The 17,162-nt window shown below is 37.0% G+C and overlaps 1 protein-coding gene across 8 annotated transcripts in view; it reads left to right on the top strand.

Annotated features, from left to right (window-relative positions):
- Positions 1 to 17,162, top strand: part of ATZW10 (centromere/kinetochore protein, putative (ZW10)) — a 152,328-nt gene that overhangs the window by 55,869 nt on the left and 79,297 nt on the right. For all 8 annotated transcript variants that reach the window (XR_016428304.1, XR_016428307.1, XR_016428303.1 and 5 more), the window contains 2 exons: positions 13,404 to 13,637; positions 13,722 to 13,871. Coding sequence is in view for 2 of the 8 variants with exons in the window: in XM_089991804.1 (XP_089847930.1) it covers positions 13,404 to 13,637; positions 13,722 to 13,871 (384 nt within the window). In the remaining 6 variants the exon portion in view is untranslated. The remainder of the gene's footprint in view (positions 1 to 13,403; positions 13,638 to 13,721; positions 13,872 to 17,162) is intronic.

Here is a 17,162-nt window from a genome sequence, read left to right as displayed (position 1 = left end):
AAAAAAACACTTCTATAGGCAGCCCATATTAGTCATTCAATCATAAAGAAAATTTTGTGTAACAGTCAACATAGAAGCATAACTCAGATTTTTTTTTTTTGATATGAAAGAAACTAATGACAGTCGGCCAGAATAGATTCAGTTTAATAAATCCATGATATGGTTTGACCAATCTGATTTTCAATCAGAAAAGTGAACTTTCATAACAGTCCACATGTAGGTGTTAAAACAAACTTTTTTATGACATGAAATCGAGTCCAATCACAGATAGCAAAATAACTGGAACTTGACTATGATAACAGTTCTCAAAACAAAGTATAGTCTGATCTGATCAATACCCCAAAGTCATGCGAAATCGGGTCTGATCAACACCTAGAAATCATGTGAAATCAGGTCTGATCAGCACCCAGAAATCACATATATACGAGTCTGACCAGCACCCAACACAATGCATTTTCATGTCTGATCAGACTCGAGAAATCGCATGAAATCGGGTCTGATCAGCACCTAGAATCCATGTGAATTCGGGTCTAATCAGTACCCAGAAATCACATACGTTCGAGTTTGACCAGCACCCAAAACAATGCATTTTCAGGTCTGTTCAGACTCCAGAACATGTATTTTATCAGAAACCGATTTCTATATATATTACAGCTGACAAGGTCTCATAACTAAATGATATTCGATAACGTCAAAGAAAAGTTATTTACAGCAGGTCATCAAGACAGTATATAATTAACAGAAACCCATGTTGATCACAGTCAACAAGATCAACCTATAAACAGGTTGACAACTTCTAAAAAAAACAGATTTACAATAGATCTGATTAACATACTAGCACAATTCAGATTTGATAACGTTAAGAAAACAAAAACTATCAATAGCATGCTGTACATGTCAAGACTTGAAAATACAACTGATTCAGCCATCAAAGTACCTATACGCCTGTCGGCTGGTTTGATCAGACTGCCTATGAAAGCATATAGGCAGAGCTGACCAGGATGCCCATAAGATGAAACCGGCAAATCTGATTTGGGTCGTCTGATCCCAAACCAAAAACTGTATATTATTCTTTGAACATGAGCGATAAAAAGACTAACTTATGACAAATTCGACGGGCCAAAATTTTATCTATATATATATATTTATATATGTAACGACTCCAACTCATACCCCTTTAAAATGCAGATATTTTTTTTAAATCAATTGTGGAAATATTTTTAGAGACCCGGGGCCTTTACAGTTCCACTCCCAATTAGATAGCCAAACACACTACAAAAGCTCTTACATTTATCATCCATACCAAACCAAACTTTTATTGAATAATAAGTGATAAGTCTCGAGACAACTGCATAAATGAAACTCAGAGTGCATAGATAATTAAATGTAAAAAAAAAATAAGGAAGAATGAGCCACTCTGTCTCTCTGTGAACTGTCTAGCAAAAACATGACACTCGTAGCTCTTACAGAAGCTAGTCGCTTCACTGATCTTCGACGACTGCGAAAAAACCCACAAAAAAAAGGTGTCAGAAATCTGAGAAATTCTGCGTACGAATCCTTCTAATGAAATAAATGATCATAAAGAATACAGATAAGATTTCATGCAATAATTTAGAGGAATACAATCATGACATTTTACATAATTCAATTTACGCATTCAGACAATAGGGAACATCTATTAAGCACGAGAGAACATTTAAGCAATAACAGTGATCACAATTTAAGTAGCCAACACAATTATCATGTTTTAGGGAACAAATTATGCGTTCACCAACATTTAACAATTAAGGGGATAAGTAAATATGCATGATCTACTGTATAACAAGAATATACATGATTTATGTGTAATGTATGAACACTTTATTATCTTTCTTTAAAGTTTTCTTTTCCATATGCATGCTCTATTAGATGCATACAATTTAAGTTTCTCTTTTTAATTACCGTTGCTCGCGGATACACCAAACAAGTACAATTTCTCGAGGTCAAGTAAGGTTTTCAGGGTAGTTAACACACAAGTTGTATTTTATTACTAGGTTCCAAACTTAGCCCTCGACCGAATCACCTTCGGAACATTAGACCTTCACATCTAATGTCAGGATACTAAGAACCTCCACATCCAATAGTGTCACTTTCTTGGTATGCCAAAACAACAATAGCTGTGTCTACACATTACTTCCAGGTAAAGTGACAGACTTTTCCTAAAACCGTGGCAAGGAGAAAGAACCTCAATATCGGGTTCATGGGTAATAAGTAAAGCACATGGAGTTTTTGTATCCTCGTGGTCCTTCAAAACCGAATCTCTAAGATTCCCATTCTTTCGATGGGAGATCTTAGATCGTATATTACACTATTCTTATTCATTATATTTTTATGAAAAGCCAATTATTAAGTTCTGCAATTTAGCATGCAAAAGCAAGGCAAAAACTTGCATCTACTCCTGCGAGAGTCATCACGGGTCTCCCGCCCATGGAAACACATGAAACAGTGTGATATAGTGCAATACGAATAAATATGATTTTTGCGATGCATTTAAAAGTAAAGAATGAAGTAGCATCTAATGCTCAATGCTCTTCAGGCCCGCGATGATTCACTTAGATCGTCGATGCACCATATGCAAAAACCATAATCACATGCCATAATTCACATGCTTTCTAATGCACATTCATAAATGCAGTTTTCAGCTGTATGTGCAGGAAACAAAGACATTTAGAAGCATGTTTACATTCAATTCATATAATAATAAGTGCACGCTTTCCTGTAATATACATATTCAATTCAATGGCATGATTTCATTCATATGCATTACTCATGTCATTTGCATACTTATATTGAAGACACATTCATATCAAAGCTTAATTTTCTTAAGTGGGACCGGTCAATGCATAATTCCCTTTGAATATGCATATTCACATCAATGCATAGGTTCATCAAGTATATACTTAACCGTCAATGCAATGTTTTCTTTTAAGTATACATATTCGATGCATGCTCCTACTCAATACCCCAAACTCAGGTCAAATGCATGATTTCAGCTAATGCATGTATTCACTCTAAGCAGGTAGATACTTAAGCAATTATACATGTCACAAAATCTAAAATTTAAGAGTTGTACATGATTACAGTTACATCTGTAAATATCAGTGTATTTGGATATTGATCACTCAACATTAGTCATTAGTCAATCAAGTATGCCACATCACTTTACACATAGCCGAGACATTCACAGTCGGTGAAATCTGGAAATTAAAAAAATGCTCAGCTCACATGTATATATATATATATATATATATATATATATATATATATATATATATATATATATATATATATATATATATATATATATATTAATAGGGTTTACACCCAGCCAAACCAGTCGGCTGGATGTTCCAAACAGGCCCAGCCGACACCAGTCAGCTGGGTTTATTGGGACTGACCCCGGACAGGGCCTGGCAGTGGGCTGCCAGGCCTGACACAGTCCTGTTCAAGGCTGGACTGGGCCTGGCGAGACCCTGCCAGCCCCGAGTTAGCCGAGCCAGTCCATCCGAGCCCATCGGCTGGGCTTGACGGCCCATGCACAGGCCCAGCCCGGGCATGTGTATGTGCTGTCAGGGCTGGGCAGGCCCTTAAAAAAAACAGGTGCATAAAAAAAATTTAAATGTTCCTTTTTTTTTATGACATGACCCAGCCGACCCAGTCGGCTGAGTCTGACGCGCAGTCGATTCACCCAGCCGACCCAGTAGGCTGGGTCGAACACGCAGCCCAGCCGACTCCTAGTCGGCTGGGGCTGACCGCCCAACAGGCTCAGCCGACCGTGGGTCGGCTGGAGCCCAACAACATCAAAAACAACATTTTTTTTTATAAAAAGATGAAAGGACACCGGAAACCAGCCATGGGAATGATCCATGGGTCATCCACCATGCATCTTGGGGGATTCAACCATGAAAACATTTTTTTTCCATGGATTCCATCCAAGAAATAGCATAAAATCGAACCGGTATTCGATTTCTCACCTATATTCAAAAGAGGAGACCCGTACCTTTGCAAAAATCGAAGGGAACGCGAAAAAAATGGTGGAATATGGGTTGGATGGCTGGAAAATCGTTGGATGATAGAAGAAGATGACCTTCTTCTTCTCCTCCCTCCTTTCTTCCTCTCTTTCCCTTTCTCTCTCTCTCCTCTTTTCCCTCTTTCTCTTTCTCTTTTCCCCCTCTCTCCTTTTTTTTTCTTTAAGTAGTGAGTGGGAGAGGGGGGTGACGCCTCCCCCTTCTCCAGCCCCTTTCTAAAAGGGTTTCCAAAAGTTGGATTCTCTTAGTTTCCTAAATTTTTGAAACTCTACCAAAATGTTGATTTTTCCACATTTGGAACTTTTTCTTTTTTCTTAAAACTCCCAACCCTTCTAAAACTCTCTTTTAGGTAAGAATAGGGACTCTTTTAGAGAGTCTCACTCAACCCGAAAATAAAAATTCGAAATTGATATTATTTAATTAATTCATTATTAAATATTAATTAATTAAAATTATCTAAAGCTTCCAAAAATTACCAAATTAACCCAAAAGGCTTCTCAACCTTATTAAACCCCAAAATAAGGCTTTATATTGAATTTAAAGCTAGAAAAACGTTGATGTTGGATTTGGATCTGAATCCAAAAATCCAAACCCATACCCAAAATGAAATTGGATCAAGATCTGGATTAAATCCAGATTAAAGTGGGTCTTATATAAGATCCAAATCCATAATAATTCGGATCTTATGCATTGGATCCAATCTGATCCAACTTCGGATCCATTTCAACAAACTACTCAATTTTCAGAAAAAACGCGATTTTCGGGCAAACCAGAACTCGAATTCAGGAAAACAAAATATCGTTGTGCTCAGAATTATGAGATGCATCCAACAATATATTACACAACTACCAAATTTCGAATTTCACCCGAAAATAACCTAAATTTTGCTCGAATTTTGCTTGAATTTAAAGGTCAAAATTAAAACTCTTTCTCACATTTTGTTTGGCTCGCCTCGACCTTGTCGATGAGATCTGGGTCAAGCCCAGACTCAAAGACTTCGGTTTAAAAATTGAGCCTCAAACAATTTTTCTCCCAGACTTACCCCGATTTTCCATCTAAACTTTTACATGGACCTGATTTAAAACCCTTTCTTCCTGTACGAATCTAGAGAGGAACCCGTACCTTAGTTGGAACCGAAAAACTGACTGAAAAATCATCGGATAAAGGGTGGAAAAGACAGATCGATTCCTCCTTCCTCTTCTTCCTTCTTCTCTTTCTTCTCTCTTCTCTTTTTTTTTCTCTCTTTCTTTTCTTCCTTTTCTCTCTCCCTCTCTAGAAAACAAAATCTAGAGAGAGATGAGTTAGGGCCTTTTATAATCTTTTTTTTTGGTCTTCTAAAGAGAGGGAGACATCCCCTCTAAAGTCCTTATAGAGGATAGAGTTTTACAAAATGTAGAACTCTATCTTTCTCTAACTACTACTTATCCTCTTATTATCTCTTATATTTTATATTCTATTTTTATTATTAACTAATTTGGGATCTATCTAGAACACTTATCTAAGTAGAGTTCTACTCCATGTAGAACTCCACCTAAATACAATTTTGAAATTTAATTAATTAATATTTTTATTAATTATTTAATATTAAATTATTAAATAATTAATTTTTAGAATATTCCAGATGGTGTCTCCTCCTCAGGAAGTCCTCTCAACATGGAATTCTTGCTCAATTTAACTTTTAGATTAGATTTAAAGTTTTAAATTGGTTGAACTTGGATTTAAGATTTAGATCCAAGATCCAAATCCATATCCAAAATTCATATGGATCCCAACTTGGACCGGATCTTAGTTAACATGGGTCTTGGTCTGGGTCCATATCCATATCAACTTGGATCAAACGCATTGGATCGGATCCGATGCAATCTAGAAAATGGTAAAAATAGAGGCGGTAATTTTTGAAAAACGCGATTTTCGGGCCAACTGTAACCCGATTTCAGAAAAATGAAATATCAATGTTCTCAAAATTACGAGATGCATCTAACGGTATACTTACTTATTTTCTCCTAAATTTAACCTAATTTTTTCTCAATTTTTGCTTGATTTCGAAGGTTAAAAACAAAAAGTTTCTCAAATATTATTCGCTTTGTTTTGGTCTTGTCAGTGGGCCCTGGGCCACGCCCATACCCGGCTGACGTTGCCTACAATTGAGGATATTTTCCATGATTTTATCAACTTTATAAAACATTTTGCCAAAATTTTATAATTTCAGAATTTAAAACTATGGAAAAATGCACGATATTACATTACTAGATCTACACATGGAGCTCGTGAGTTGGTGGATGGCCTAAGGGTTGAGACACAACCCTGATTTGATATTGTGGACAATGATATGGAGGGAATTAAAGATGAAATGACAAACATATCAAAGATGATGGAATGTTTGATAACTAGAATGAATACCGGAACATTGGAAGCTTATGTCTTACCTTCTTTTTCCAATGCAAATGGTAGTAAGGGGGAGAACCTCAGGTCCTCCATGAGAGCTATTCAAGCTAGGTAATCTCACATCAAGTTTTTGATGTTTGAAGGCAAACACCCTATGAGTCGGGTGTTCAATGCTGAGCAATACTTCTGGCTCTAATTGGCACATTCATTGTTGGGCTTCAATGTGAAGTGCAAATAGAGGTGCAAGCTGGTAGACCCATCAACATTATGGAGCATTTCTAAGTTGCCCTGATTGGCCGAATAAATGAAATGCATGCAAGTTATGTGGCAGAACTGGTCTAGATGAGCTCTAAAGTCTATGCAGCTATTAAGAAGTGAGAAGAATACATCTAATAGGACAAATGCCATTTGCAAGCTATTGATGAGACTTCAAAAGAACCTCTAAAGCTCTAGCGAGAAAAGCCTGCAAGCAAGCATGCCAAAATCAAGCATATAACCAGTGCTCAGCTGGTGAAAAATAGAAGGTTAAGACAATGTTTTTATTGTAATGACAAGTGTCAATTAGACCACAAGTGCAAATCTCTCCATTTGTACATTGTAAATAAAGATGAGGATAGTAAAGAGAGAGAGAGAGGAGGATGTACGTGAGCAGTATCCGGATTGCATACTGGAAATCTACTAAGCCATGAGCAGTACGGCATCCCAAGACACTATGAAAGTATCTAAAAAAATCAACAACCATCCATCACTATACTTAGTTATTGATACCAACTCAATCCATGATTTCATAGGTCCCACCATAGCCCAAAAAGAGAATTAAAGTCCAACCTCAAGCACAATTTGAAGTAATAGTGGGAAACAGATAGAACCTTCAATGTGAATGGGTACGCAAGAATGTGAGCCTTGATATCCAACACAATAAAGTTGAAGTAAACTTGTATGCTATTCATATGGAGGGATCCAATGTGGTCTTAGAAGCCCAATAGCTCCAAGATATTCAGAATATCTCATGAGACTTTAAAAATACAAGAATGAAGTTCCACATCGAAGAGAAAGAAGGGGAGATCGAAGACACCCAAAGGGATCTCAAACGACTCAACTTACAAGAGCCTTCAATCCATAAAGAATTACACATATTACAAGTCTCTCCCAAGCTATTAAGGGGCATTAAGAGATGAGAAGCAACTATGTGGGAAGCACCACGCATTAGAAAGAAGATTTGCTCTCATACTTTTCGAGCTTTCTCACCTTGTAAGCAAGACCCCACTTACATTCCTTCCAAGGATTCTCACCATGGAATAGGGCATAAAGGTGGCACCTTTTTGGACATTATGACTAGTAACTTAGTATAATGTGTATGATGTAATTTTGGGTTGTAATTTTGAGTTTATCTTGGAATGTAATGGAATGGGGCCTAATGTACTTCTTGTGGCAATTGAGATTTAAAATGAGCTGGGTATATTGTACTATGTAGCCACTCTATAGAAGTCTTACATCCAAGTATGACTAAGCATGAAGAGATGCCAAGAAGACCTAATGACGACCTAATAGGGGGAGCTTAAAGCTACATGAAGAGTTGAAGCCAAGCTACACATATTTCTATAGTGCTTGCTTTGAGGACAAGGCAGTTTTCAAGGGTGTGGGATTGTTGCCATACCCACTAGCCTTGGGTTTGGATTGGTTCCCTTATATTGGGTTCATGGGGCTTGATGTTGCTTGTACTTGGGTCCACATGCATTTGGGGGAAATAAAGGAGAAATGCGTGTACTCTAGTGGCTAATTTTGGTCTTTGTACTTTTAGTAGCTTCTTTGGAAAGCTTAGCCAAACTTGGATAAGCTAGCTTCTAGTGGAAGCTGAGGTTGGGGCGTGGGTCTATAAATAAGACCATTTATACTCATATGACATCTTTTAGCTAATGAACACTTTTGGAGAGCTCTATTTTGACATCTCTTAGCCTACTCTAGACTTCTCTAGTGTAGGATTGGCTCTAACCTAGTGTTAGAGAGGCTGTAGCCCTTAAAATCCTTCTAAGAACTATATAGGACCCAATCAAACTCATTTCCATTCTAGTCGTTCCCCTTGATCTAACCTCCGTTTCCTTCAATTCCCTAAAATTTTCCTCATTTGCCCTCCAAATTCTAAGAACTATATAGGACCCAATCAAACTCATAACAAGAGACCAAATGGGTAGGTGAGAAAGCAAAAATGATAGAACCTTGGGGATATAAGATTTGGTATACAAGAATAAATAGGAATAGGAATGGAGTAGGGATTGTTATGAGTCGTGAGTTTATAGATAATGTAGTTGAGGTTCGTAGAAAGGGTGATAGGATTTTACTTATTAAATTAGTATTAGGTACGGATATTATTAATATTATTAGTGTTTATGCACCTCAAGTAGGTTTAGATGATTCCACTAAGCGTCAATTTTGGGAAGATTTAGATGGAGTAGTACAAGGGATATCTTATGGAGAAAGGCTTTTCATCGGCGGTGACCTTCATGGGCATGTAGGCATTAGTAGGGATGGATTTGAGAGTATCCATGGAGGCTATGGTATAGGAGAAAGAAACGATAGTGGAGAAAGGATTTTAGATTTTGGTTTGTCCTATGATATGTTCTTAGCAAACACTTGGTTTAGGAAGAGGGAGTCTCACCTAGTAACATTTAAAAGTGGGGTTAATACGAGTCAGATAGATTTTTTCTTACTTAGAAAGAGAGATAGGGGTTGTTGCATCGATTGTAAGGTTATACCGGGAGAAAGTGTAGCTACACAACATATAGTCTTAATTTTAGATCTTAGAATTAGACAATGCCGCAAAAGGGATAGACATAGGATAGATCCTAGAATTAAGTGGTGGGCACTGAAAGGAGCTAAACAAGGAATGTTTGTAGAGCGGGTAGTTAAGGAAGTTGATTGGTGTCTCGAGGAGGATTCAGAATCTGTGTGGAATAAGATAGCGGGTGGCATGAGAAAGGTGGCTAAGGAGGTATTGGGTGAGTCTAAAGGCGGTGCACCGCTAGGTAAGGATATATCATGGTGGAACGAGGATGTCAAATTAGCTATTAAGGTTAAAAGAGAGTGTTATAGAAATCTAAGTAAAAGTCGGGATAGTGAGAATTTGGAGAAGTATATGATAGCAAAGAAGGAAGCTAAAAAAGTAGTTCGGAACGCGAGGGATAAGGTATATAAGGAGGTTTATGACAAGTTGGATACCAAAGAGGGTGAGAAGGATATTTATAGGATTGCAAAAATGAGAGATAGGAAATCGAGGGATCTGGGTATGGTTAGATGTATCAAAGATGAAACGCAAAGGGTTTTAGTCAAAGATGAGGAGATTAAGGAGAGATGGAAAGATTATTTTGATAAGCTATTTAATGAAAGTCATGCTTAGGATCTTGGAGACTTTTCCATTCCTTTTCATGAGATGAATCGTGACTTCATGCGCAAGATTCAAAAGAAAGAAATTGCAGAGGCTTTGAAGAAAATGAAATCAAGAAGGACAGTTGACCCAGATGGTATACCTATCGAGGCTTGGAAATGCTTGGGAGAGAAAGGTTTAGAATGGTTGACAAATCTTTTTAACAAGATTTGGCGGACAAATAAGATGCCTAATGAGTGGAGGAAGAGTACTTTGGTGCCTCTATATAAGAATAAGGGTGATATACAAGATTGCACAAACTATCGTGGTATAAAACTCATGAGTCATACTATGAAACTTTGAGAGAGGGTGATTGAGTCTAGGTTGAGGAAGGTTGTGATGATATCAGAGAATCAATTTGGTTTTATGCCTGGAAGATCTACTATGGAAGCTATACATCTTCTTAGACAACTTATTGAGAGAAATAGAGAGAGGAACAAAGATTTGCATATGGTTTTTTTTTATTTGGAGAAGGCTTACGATAGAGTACCTAGGGACGTTCTCTGGTGGACAATGATGAAGAAAAGCGTTTCTCTCAAGTACATTAGTATAATTAAAGATATGTATGAAGGAGTAGTAACCAATGTCCGCACTTGTGGAGGGGTGACAACCAATTTTCCTATAACGGTTGGGTTACATCAAGGATCTGCTTTAAGCCCTTTCCTATTTGCTATAGTGATGGATGAGCTTACGAGATCAATTCAAGAAAATGTGCAGTGGTGTATGTTGTTTGCTGATGATATTGTTTTGATTGATGAGTCTAGAACTGGGGTTAATGCTAAGTTAGAATTATGGAGACAGACATTGGAAGCAAGAGGTTTTAAGTTGAGTAAGAGTAAGACAGAATATATGGAATGTCGATTTAGTAAGCAACGAAATAGAGATGAGAGTGTAGTGAAGCTTGGTGAGCAAGAAATACCGGTGGATGATTCTTTCAAATATTTGGGATCTATCATTCAAAAGTATGGAGAAATTGATGGAGATGTAAATCATAGGATAAAGGTTGGGTGGATGAAATGGAAGAGTGCAACTTTTGTGTTGTGCGATCGTAGAATGCCATTGCGGTTGAAGGAAAAGTTTTATAGGACGACTATTAGGCCCGCTTTACTATATGGTACGGAATGTTGGGCTGCCAAGAGACATCATATTCAAAAAATGAGTGTAGCTGAGATGCGTATGCTGAGATGGATGTGTGGAAATACAATAAAAGATAAGATTCAGAACGAGGAGATACGTAAGAAGGTAGGCGTTGCACCCATTGAAAATAAGATGAGAGAGAATCGTTTACGGTGGTTTGGACATATTCGACAAAGGCCTAATGATACTCCAGTTAGAAGAATGGAGAAATGGGAAAATATATTAGTTAAAAGAGGTCGGGGTAGGCCTAGGAAGACATGGATGGAGGTGATAGGAAAGGATATGAATGCTTTGAACCTCACCGAGGACATAGCATTGGATAGAAATGAATGGAGGAGAAGGATTCATGTGGAAGACCCAGAATAATTTTCTTTGTTGGTTCATATCGCCGACCCCAATTGTTTTGAGATGAAGGCGTAGTTGTTGTTGTTGTTGTTGTTGCCCTCCAAATTCTCATCTAAACCACACTCCCTAGCCTAGCTGATATCAAAAAATGTTGCTAGATCAAGTTCTGAAGCTGAGTACTACGTTGGCTAGTGTGATTTTAGACATTACATGTGTTCTTACCCTGGCTGCAAACCCATATTTAGTGATTGGTTGAAGCACATACAAATTGATTATCATTTGTACGGGACAAAGCTAAAGCCGAAGAGATTGAAGCTTAGATTCATTGGAACGGAGCATCAAATGGTTGACATATTCACAAAAATATTATAAGGCAATCGCATATGTACTTAAAGAACAAGTTATAGATGTTTCCAAAACATGTAAAACTTGAGGGGGGTAGGGGGTGTTAGACGGCCAGCTAAACTATGGTATGCTAGTCAAGGGCATTATGGGAGTTCAAGTTAAAACAATCACTTAAGTTCTTCAACGTTGCATGTTGAAATAGTTTCATTGCATGCAAAAATCGTAATGTTTATTTTGTAAATAGCCCTAATTAGGGTCTCATATCGATAAGAATGCCTATGCGAACCACCCCCTCTCATTATGCAAGCAATTGCGGCTCTTAATCCCTCACCCTCCTCTCTTTTTGCTTGAAAATTATGAAGTTGCACATTGTTGTGTGAATGGATGTTCCCAAGAGTAAGGGGTGATTTTTTTTTATGGCATTCTTCATCAGTAAGTTGCCTAGCAATGTTTTCGATGGAAAATTACCGTGTCAAATTTTAGATCCTCGCGCTAGGAAATTTCATATTGTTCCTCATGTGTTTGGTTGTAATGCACATCCTGGATCTATCAAAAGATAATGCCATCCTAGAATTGCTAGCTGTATATTCCTAAGATATCCAGCAACCTAAAAGGGCTAGACGTTATTGACTGTTGAGGTGTACCCATTAGAAATTTGCCCTATTTCTAATGGTCACTTTGATGTTGAGGTGTACCCAAATATAGACTGTATTATATCTCTATAAGGTAGAAGACCTATTTGACTTTATGGTTGGAAACTTAGTGTCATGGAAGATTGAAAAACATGCAGTAGTCCTAAATCTAGCGCAGATGCCGAGTATAGGGCCATAGGGACTACACATGGTTGAGGGCTTGTAGTTGAAGTCCATTATTATTGAGGTTGGAGTAAATGCTAGAGTGCCAATATTTATGATGTGGCCATAATGCAGCAGTTCAAATACTAATGCATGATGTAGTACCAAACATATAGATATGGATTGCCACTTCATCAGAGAGGTGATAGAACAAAAATGGTTTAAGCTATCTATGTTTGGTCTCAACATCAACTTGTTGTAACTCTCATAAAAGCTATAGGGAGATCTAGACTTAAGATATCATGAACAAGTTGGGGATGATTATTTTTTTGCCAACTTGAGGGGCATCACTAAAGTGTACACGGACATTTTAGTCTTTGCAATTTCACATCAACCACATGTATAATGATGTCTTTTTACTTATCTTTAGTGGTATCTTTGGCACTTCATTGAAATCCATAAAGAACATTTTGCATATACAATTATTATTATTATTATATTTTTTTACGTGATGAAGTAAGACAAGATTGAGCAGTAATACCTTATCTCTCCTCTTTCTCCATTTCGTCTTCTTCTTCTCCTCTCTCTCAGCAACCAACATATAGTTCTAAACATCTTTAAGAAAGAGAACATTAGATGATGGATCCAGTAGGCTGATCTATCCCAATCGAATGGTCTTGGGTTGGTTGCTTAACTGAAATTTCTCATTCCATTTGTGACCCTGCCTTTATTGTTTTCTAGAAATAATAGTGTGAATTTGAATTGGAATAATGATATGGCGCAAGGGTCATGCTCTAATTTTTCTGCTCATACTCTTAATTTCAATGATTTTTGTTCAGCAACATTCTATTGTTATTTTCCTTTCTTGTTATATGAGTTGTCTGAATCCTACAATATTTGTTGGATCAGATTGTCCCTAGTGAAGCATCCAAGGTTGCTGAATATCAGAGTGTTTTGAAAGCCACAGAAGACTTTGAGAGGTCTTTGGGCGACATTATGTTCATTCCAATAACTGATTGTAAGGATGAAAAGTTAAGCAGATTCACTCGGAATGTTGAAGTCCACTTTGCATCCAGGAAGAAGAATGAAATTGTGGCAAAAGCTCGGAAACTGCTCTTACTTTGTGACTTTTCCCTTTCTCTGGTGAGAAATTGTCAATGTTTCTACTGGTTCAAAACTTCAAAATGTTTAAAATGTCTACTTAAATTAATTACCGATCTTTTACAGGATAACACTAGAAAGAGTGGAACTATTCAAGAGTGCACAAATACTGAGAATCTTTTAAGTAATGCAGAAGACATGCCTTTTTGGCCTAATGTTTGCCTGGTGTCTACGGCCGCATCTCAACTAATGAAACTAGTTCATCAAACATTTGAGGTATTTGAAATATTCCATTCATTGTAATTAAGTTCCGTAAGTCTGGTCTGACCATGTAGGAGGGCATCTACATTTCCATCTCGTGGGATGAATTATCTCTCATGCTGAGTTCTCGAGTATAAAGTTTCCTCTTAAGTCTTAAGTATGTTATGCTAAATAAACAAATTTAAATGCTAATAATGTGGCTCTCATTGTTGTTTTTTCTGAGAGAAAGCTCTCATTGTTGTTGTTGTTGTCGATGCTGCTGTTCTTATCATTATATGTGATCTTTGTTAATTTTTTGCTCTGATAATCATGTATCCAAATCAGAGGTGGTAATCGTTTACCTGTAATTGTAGGAAGAGTAACACTATACAATTTGGGACAATATACAGTTTTTGTCTTGTGTTTAGGCTCTCTACTCTGACTTGGTAACCCAATTATGTAGTGGCACGCTTTTCTTTTTTCAGATCTTAATCCATGTAAATTGCAGTTGGATTCTTGCTCTTAAGTAATAAATATCACTCTTTTTACTTTTTAGGCATAACCCAATCATCCGCTGCCTCCTTTTTCTCTTTTGATCTCTATGCCTCCATTTTAGACATGCAATGCATTCATTTGTAGTTGGATTCTTAACATTGAATGATGGTCATCACTCCATAATCTCAGTCCTATGTTCTGAATATGAAGAGATTGAAATCTTACTATGGGTGTGCATCCAAAACCCAAAAATCAGAGAAAAATTATAACAAAATGAGACAAAATTGAAACTGGGATTACATTTTTGAGTTATTTTTACATCAATAAATTTACCTAGCTACTTTTACAAATGCTTCCACAAACCTGTAGAAAGTTTAGCCCAATTTCAGTCTCTTTTTAAATGACCAAGGAAATGAGAACGTCAAGTTATGCTATAGCATATTACTAAGTAATAGTAACCAAATAGTAGAAGAAAAAGACTATTAGTGTCACCAAAAAGAAAAGAGAAATCATTATATCCAGATGTTTGAGAAAATATTAGTGGTATCACAACAAACAACAACAACAACAACAACTACGCCTTCATCCCAAAACAATTGGGGTCAGCGATATGAACCAAAAAAGAAATTCACCATATGCACATAGGCTTTCAGTTTTTCCTGAGCAAAAATCTTTTTCTTATTATCTGTTTGTAGTCCTGTAAACATAGACTGGTTAGTTATCACACGTCAAAATTAAAATAACAAGTTGAAAAATTTCCCCAAACTCTTAACTCTCGCTCTCTCTCTCTCTCTCTCTCACACACACACACACACACACACACACACACACACACACACTATTAATATTATGTTTGCTATATCCACATTAGTTGTCAATTTTGCTTGATCTGAACGCTAACAAGTCATTATTGACTATGTAATATCACATGTATTTTCATACTTAGTAAAATTCGAGATTTAAAAAATTTGGTTAAGTATAGGAGATAAATCGGTAAAACCTTAATATAGGCATATGTCCTTTGAGTCTGGGTTTGGCCCAGGTCTCATCGACAAGGTCTAAATGAGCCAACGAAAATGTGAGAAAAAGTTTTATTTTCGACCTTTAAATTGAAGCGAAATTTCAGTGAAATTTGGGTTAAATTTCAAAGGCGAAATTCGAGTTATATATCATTAAATGCGTCTCGAAATTCTGAGTATAATGGTATTTTACTTTTTTGAATTCGGGCTACAGTTGACTCAAAAATCACATTTTTTCTAAAAATGATCGTTTCGACGAGCCGGGTCCGGATTTGGATCAGACTGAATCCAATCCATTTGATCCAAATTAATATGGATTTGGACTCAGTCTAAGACCCATATTAATTAGGAATTGATCCAGCCTAGGATCCAAATAGATTTTGGATATGGATTTTGACCAGATCTAAAATCCATACCCAACGAAAATACAACTTTAAATTCAATATTTATATTTGTAGAAGGAAGATGCGATGCACAACCACCTGTGTGTAGAGAGAGAGAGAGAGAGAGAGTCGGCTGCACAATAGAAAACTCGTTAACTGTTATTAGGGCTTCTCTCTATGTTAAATAGAGAGAGGCTAAAAAGAATAATTACATCTAAGCCCATTATGAAAACAAAATTTCAAATAGCCTCTAATATAAAAAGACTTAACTTAAAACCACCTATTCTCAACACTCTCCCTCAAGCTGGAGCATAGATATCAATCATGCTCAGCTTGTCACAACATTTTGATAAATTTGGTCTAGCAAGAGGATTTGTAAACTTACCTGCAACTTGGTCTTCAGACTTTAGATATTTGGTAGTGATATGACCAGCTTGAACCATATCTCTTACATAGTGGCAATCAACCTCAATGTGCTTTGTTCTCTCATGAAATACAGGATTGTTCGCTATATATGTTGCAGCTTTGTTATAGCACATCATGGTTATGGGAGAGGAAACCTTCACCTGAAGATCATGAAGAACAATACGAACCCACATCAATTCAGCAGCTGTTTGGGCCATAGCCCGATATTCTGATTCTGCACTCGACCTAGAAACCACATTTTGTTTCTTACTTCTCCAAGAAATCAAGTTGTCTCCCAGAAACACATAGAATCCTGTGGTAGATTTTCTATCCATTACAGATCCTGCATAGTCAGCATCAGAATAGGCCACTATCTCTAGAGTTCCACCTTTCCTAAACAATAACCCCTTTCCAGGAGAAGATTTTAGATATCTGAGAATCATAATAGCTGCATTTCAGTGTACCTCAGTTGGTTTGTCCATAAACTGGCTAACTTTGCTTACTGCTAAAGCAATATTCGGCCTGGTCACAGTTACATACTATAGCTTCCCTACTAGGGAGCGATAACTTTTGCTATCAACCGGTTTTGACCCTTCTTCAAACAACTGAATTTTATGGTCCATGAGAATATTTGCTGGTTTAGCTCCCAACATTCTCGTTTCCTTTAATAAGTCAAGAACATACTTCCGTTGAGACAAAACCATCCCTTCACGGCTCTTGGCAACTTCTATACCCAGAAAATACCTGAGTGAACCAAGGTCTTTTGTAATAAAGTGTTTTTGAAGATGAGCCTTTATGGCTTTAATAGCTTTCACATCATCTCCTGTAAGAATGATGTCATCCACATATACCACCATAACAACTATGCCAGAGCTAGTTTTCTTTATAAATAGTGTATGATCTGCTGCTGACCTATTAAAGCCAAAGCGTGACATCACTTCAAACAACTTTTGAAACCATGCACGAGGACTTTGTTTCAAGCCATAAATCGCCTTACTCAATCTGCACACCTTCTGACACTCCCC

The sequence above is a fragment of the Nuphar pumila genome, chromosome 16 (genome assembly GCF_984573655.1).
Source record: "Nuphar pumila chromosome 16, dmNupPumi1.hap1.1, whole genome shotgun sequence".
Classification (NCBI taxonomy): domain Eukaryota; kingdom Viridiplantae; phylum Streptophyta; class Magnoliopsida; order Nymphaeales; family Nymphaeaceae; genus Nuphar; species Nuphar pumila.
Note: the sequence above shows the minus strand (reverse complement) of the source record. Positions and strands in the feature narration are given on the sequence as shown.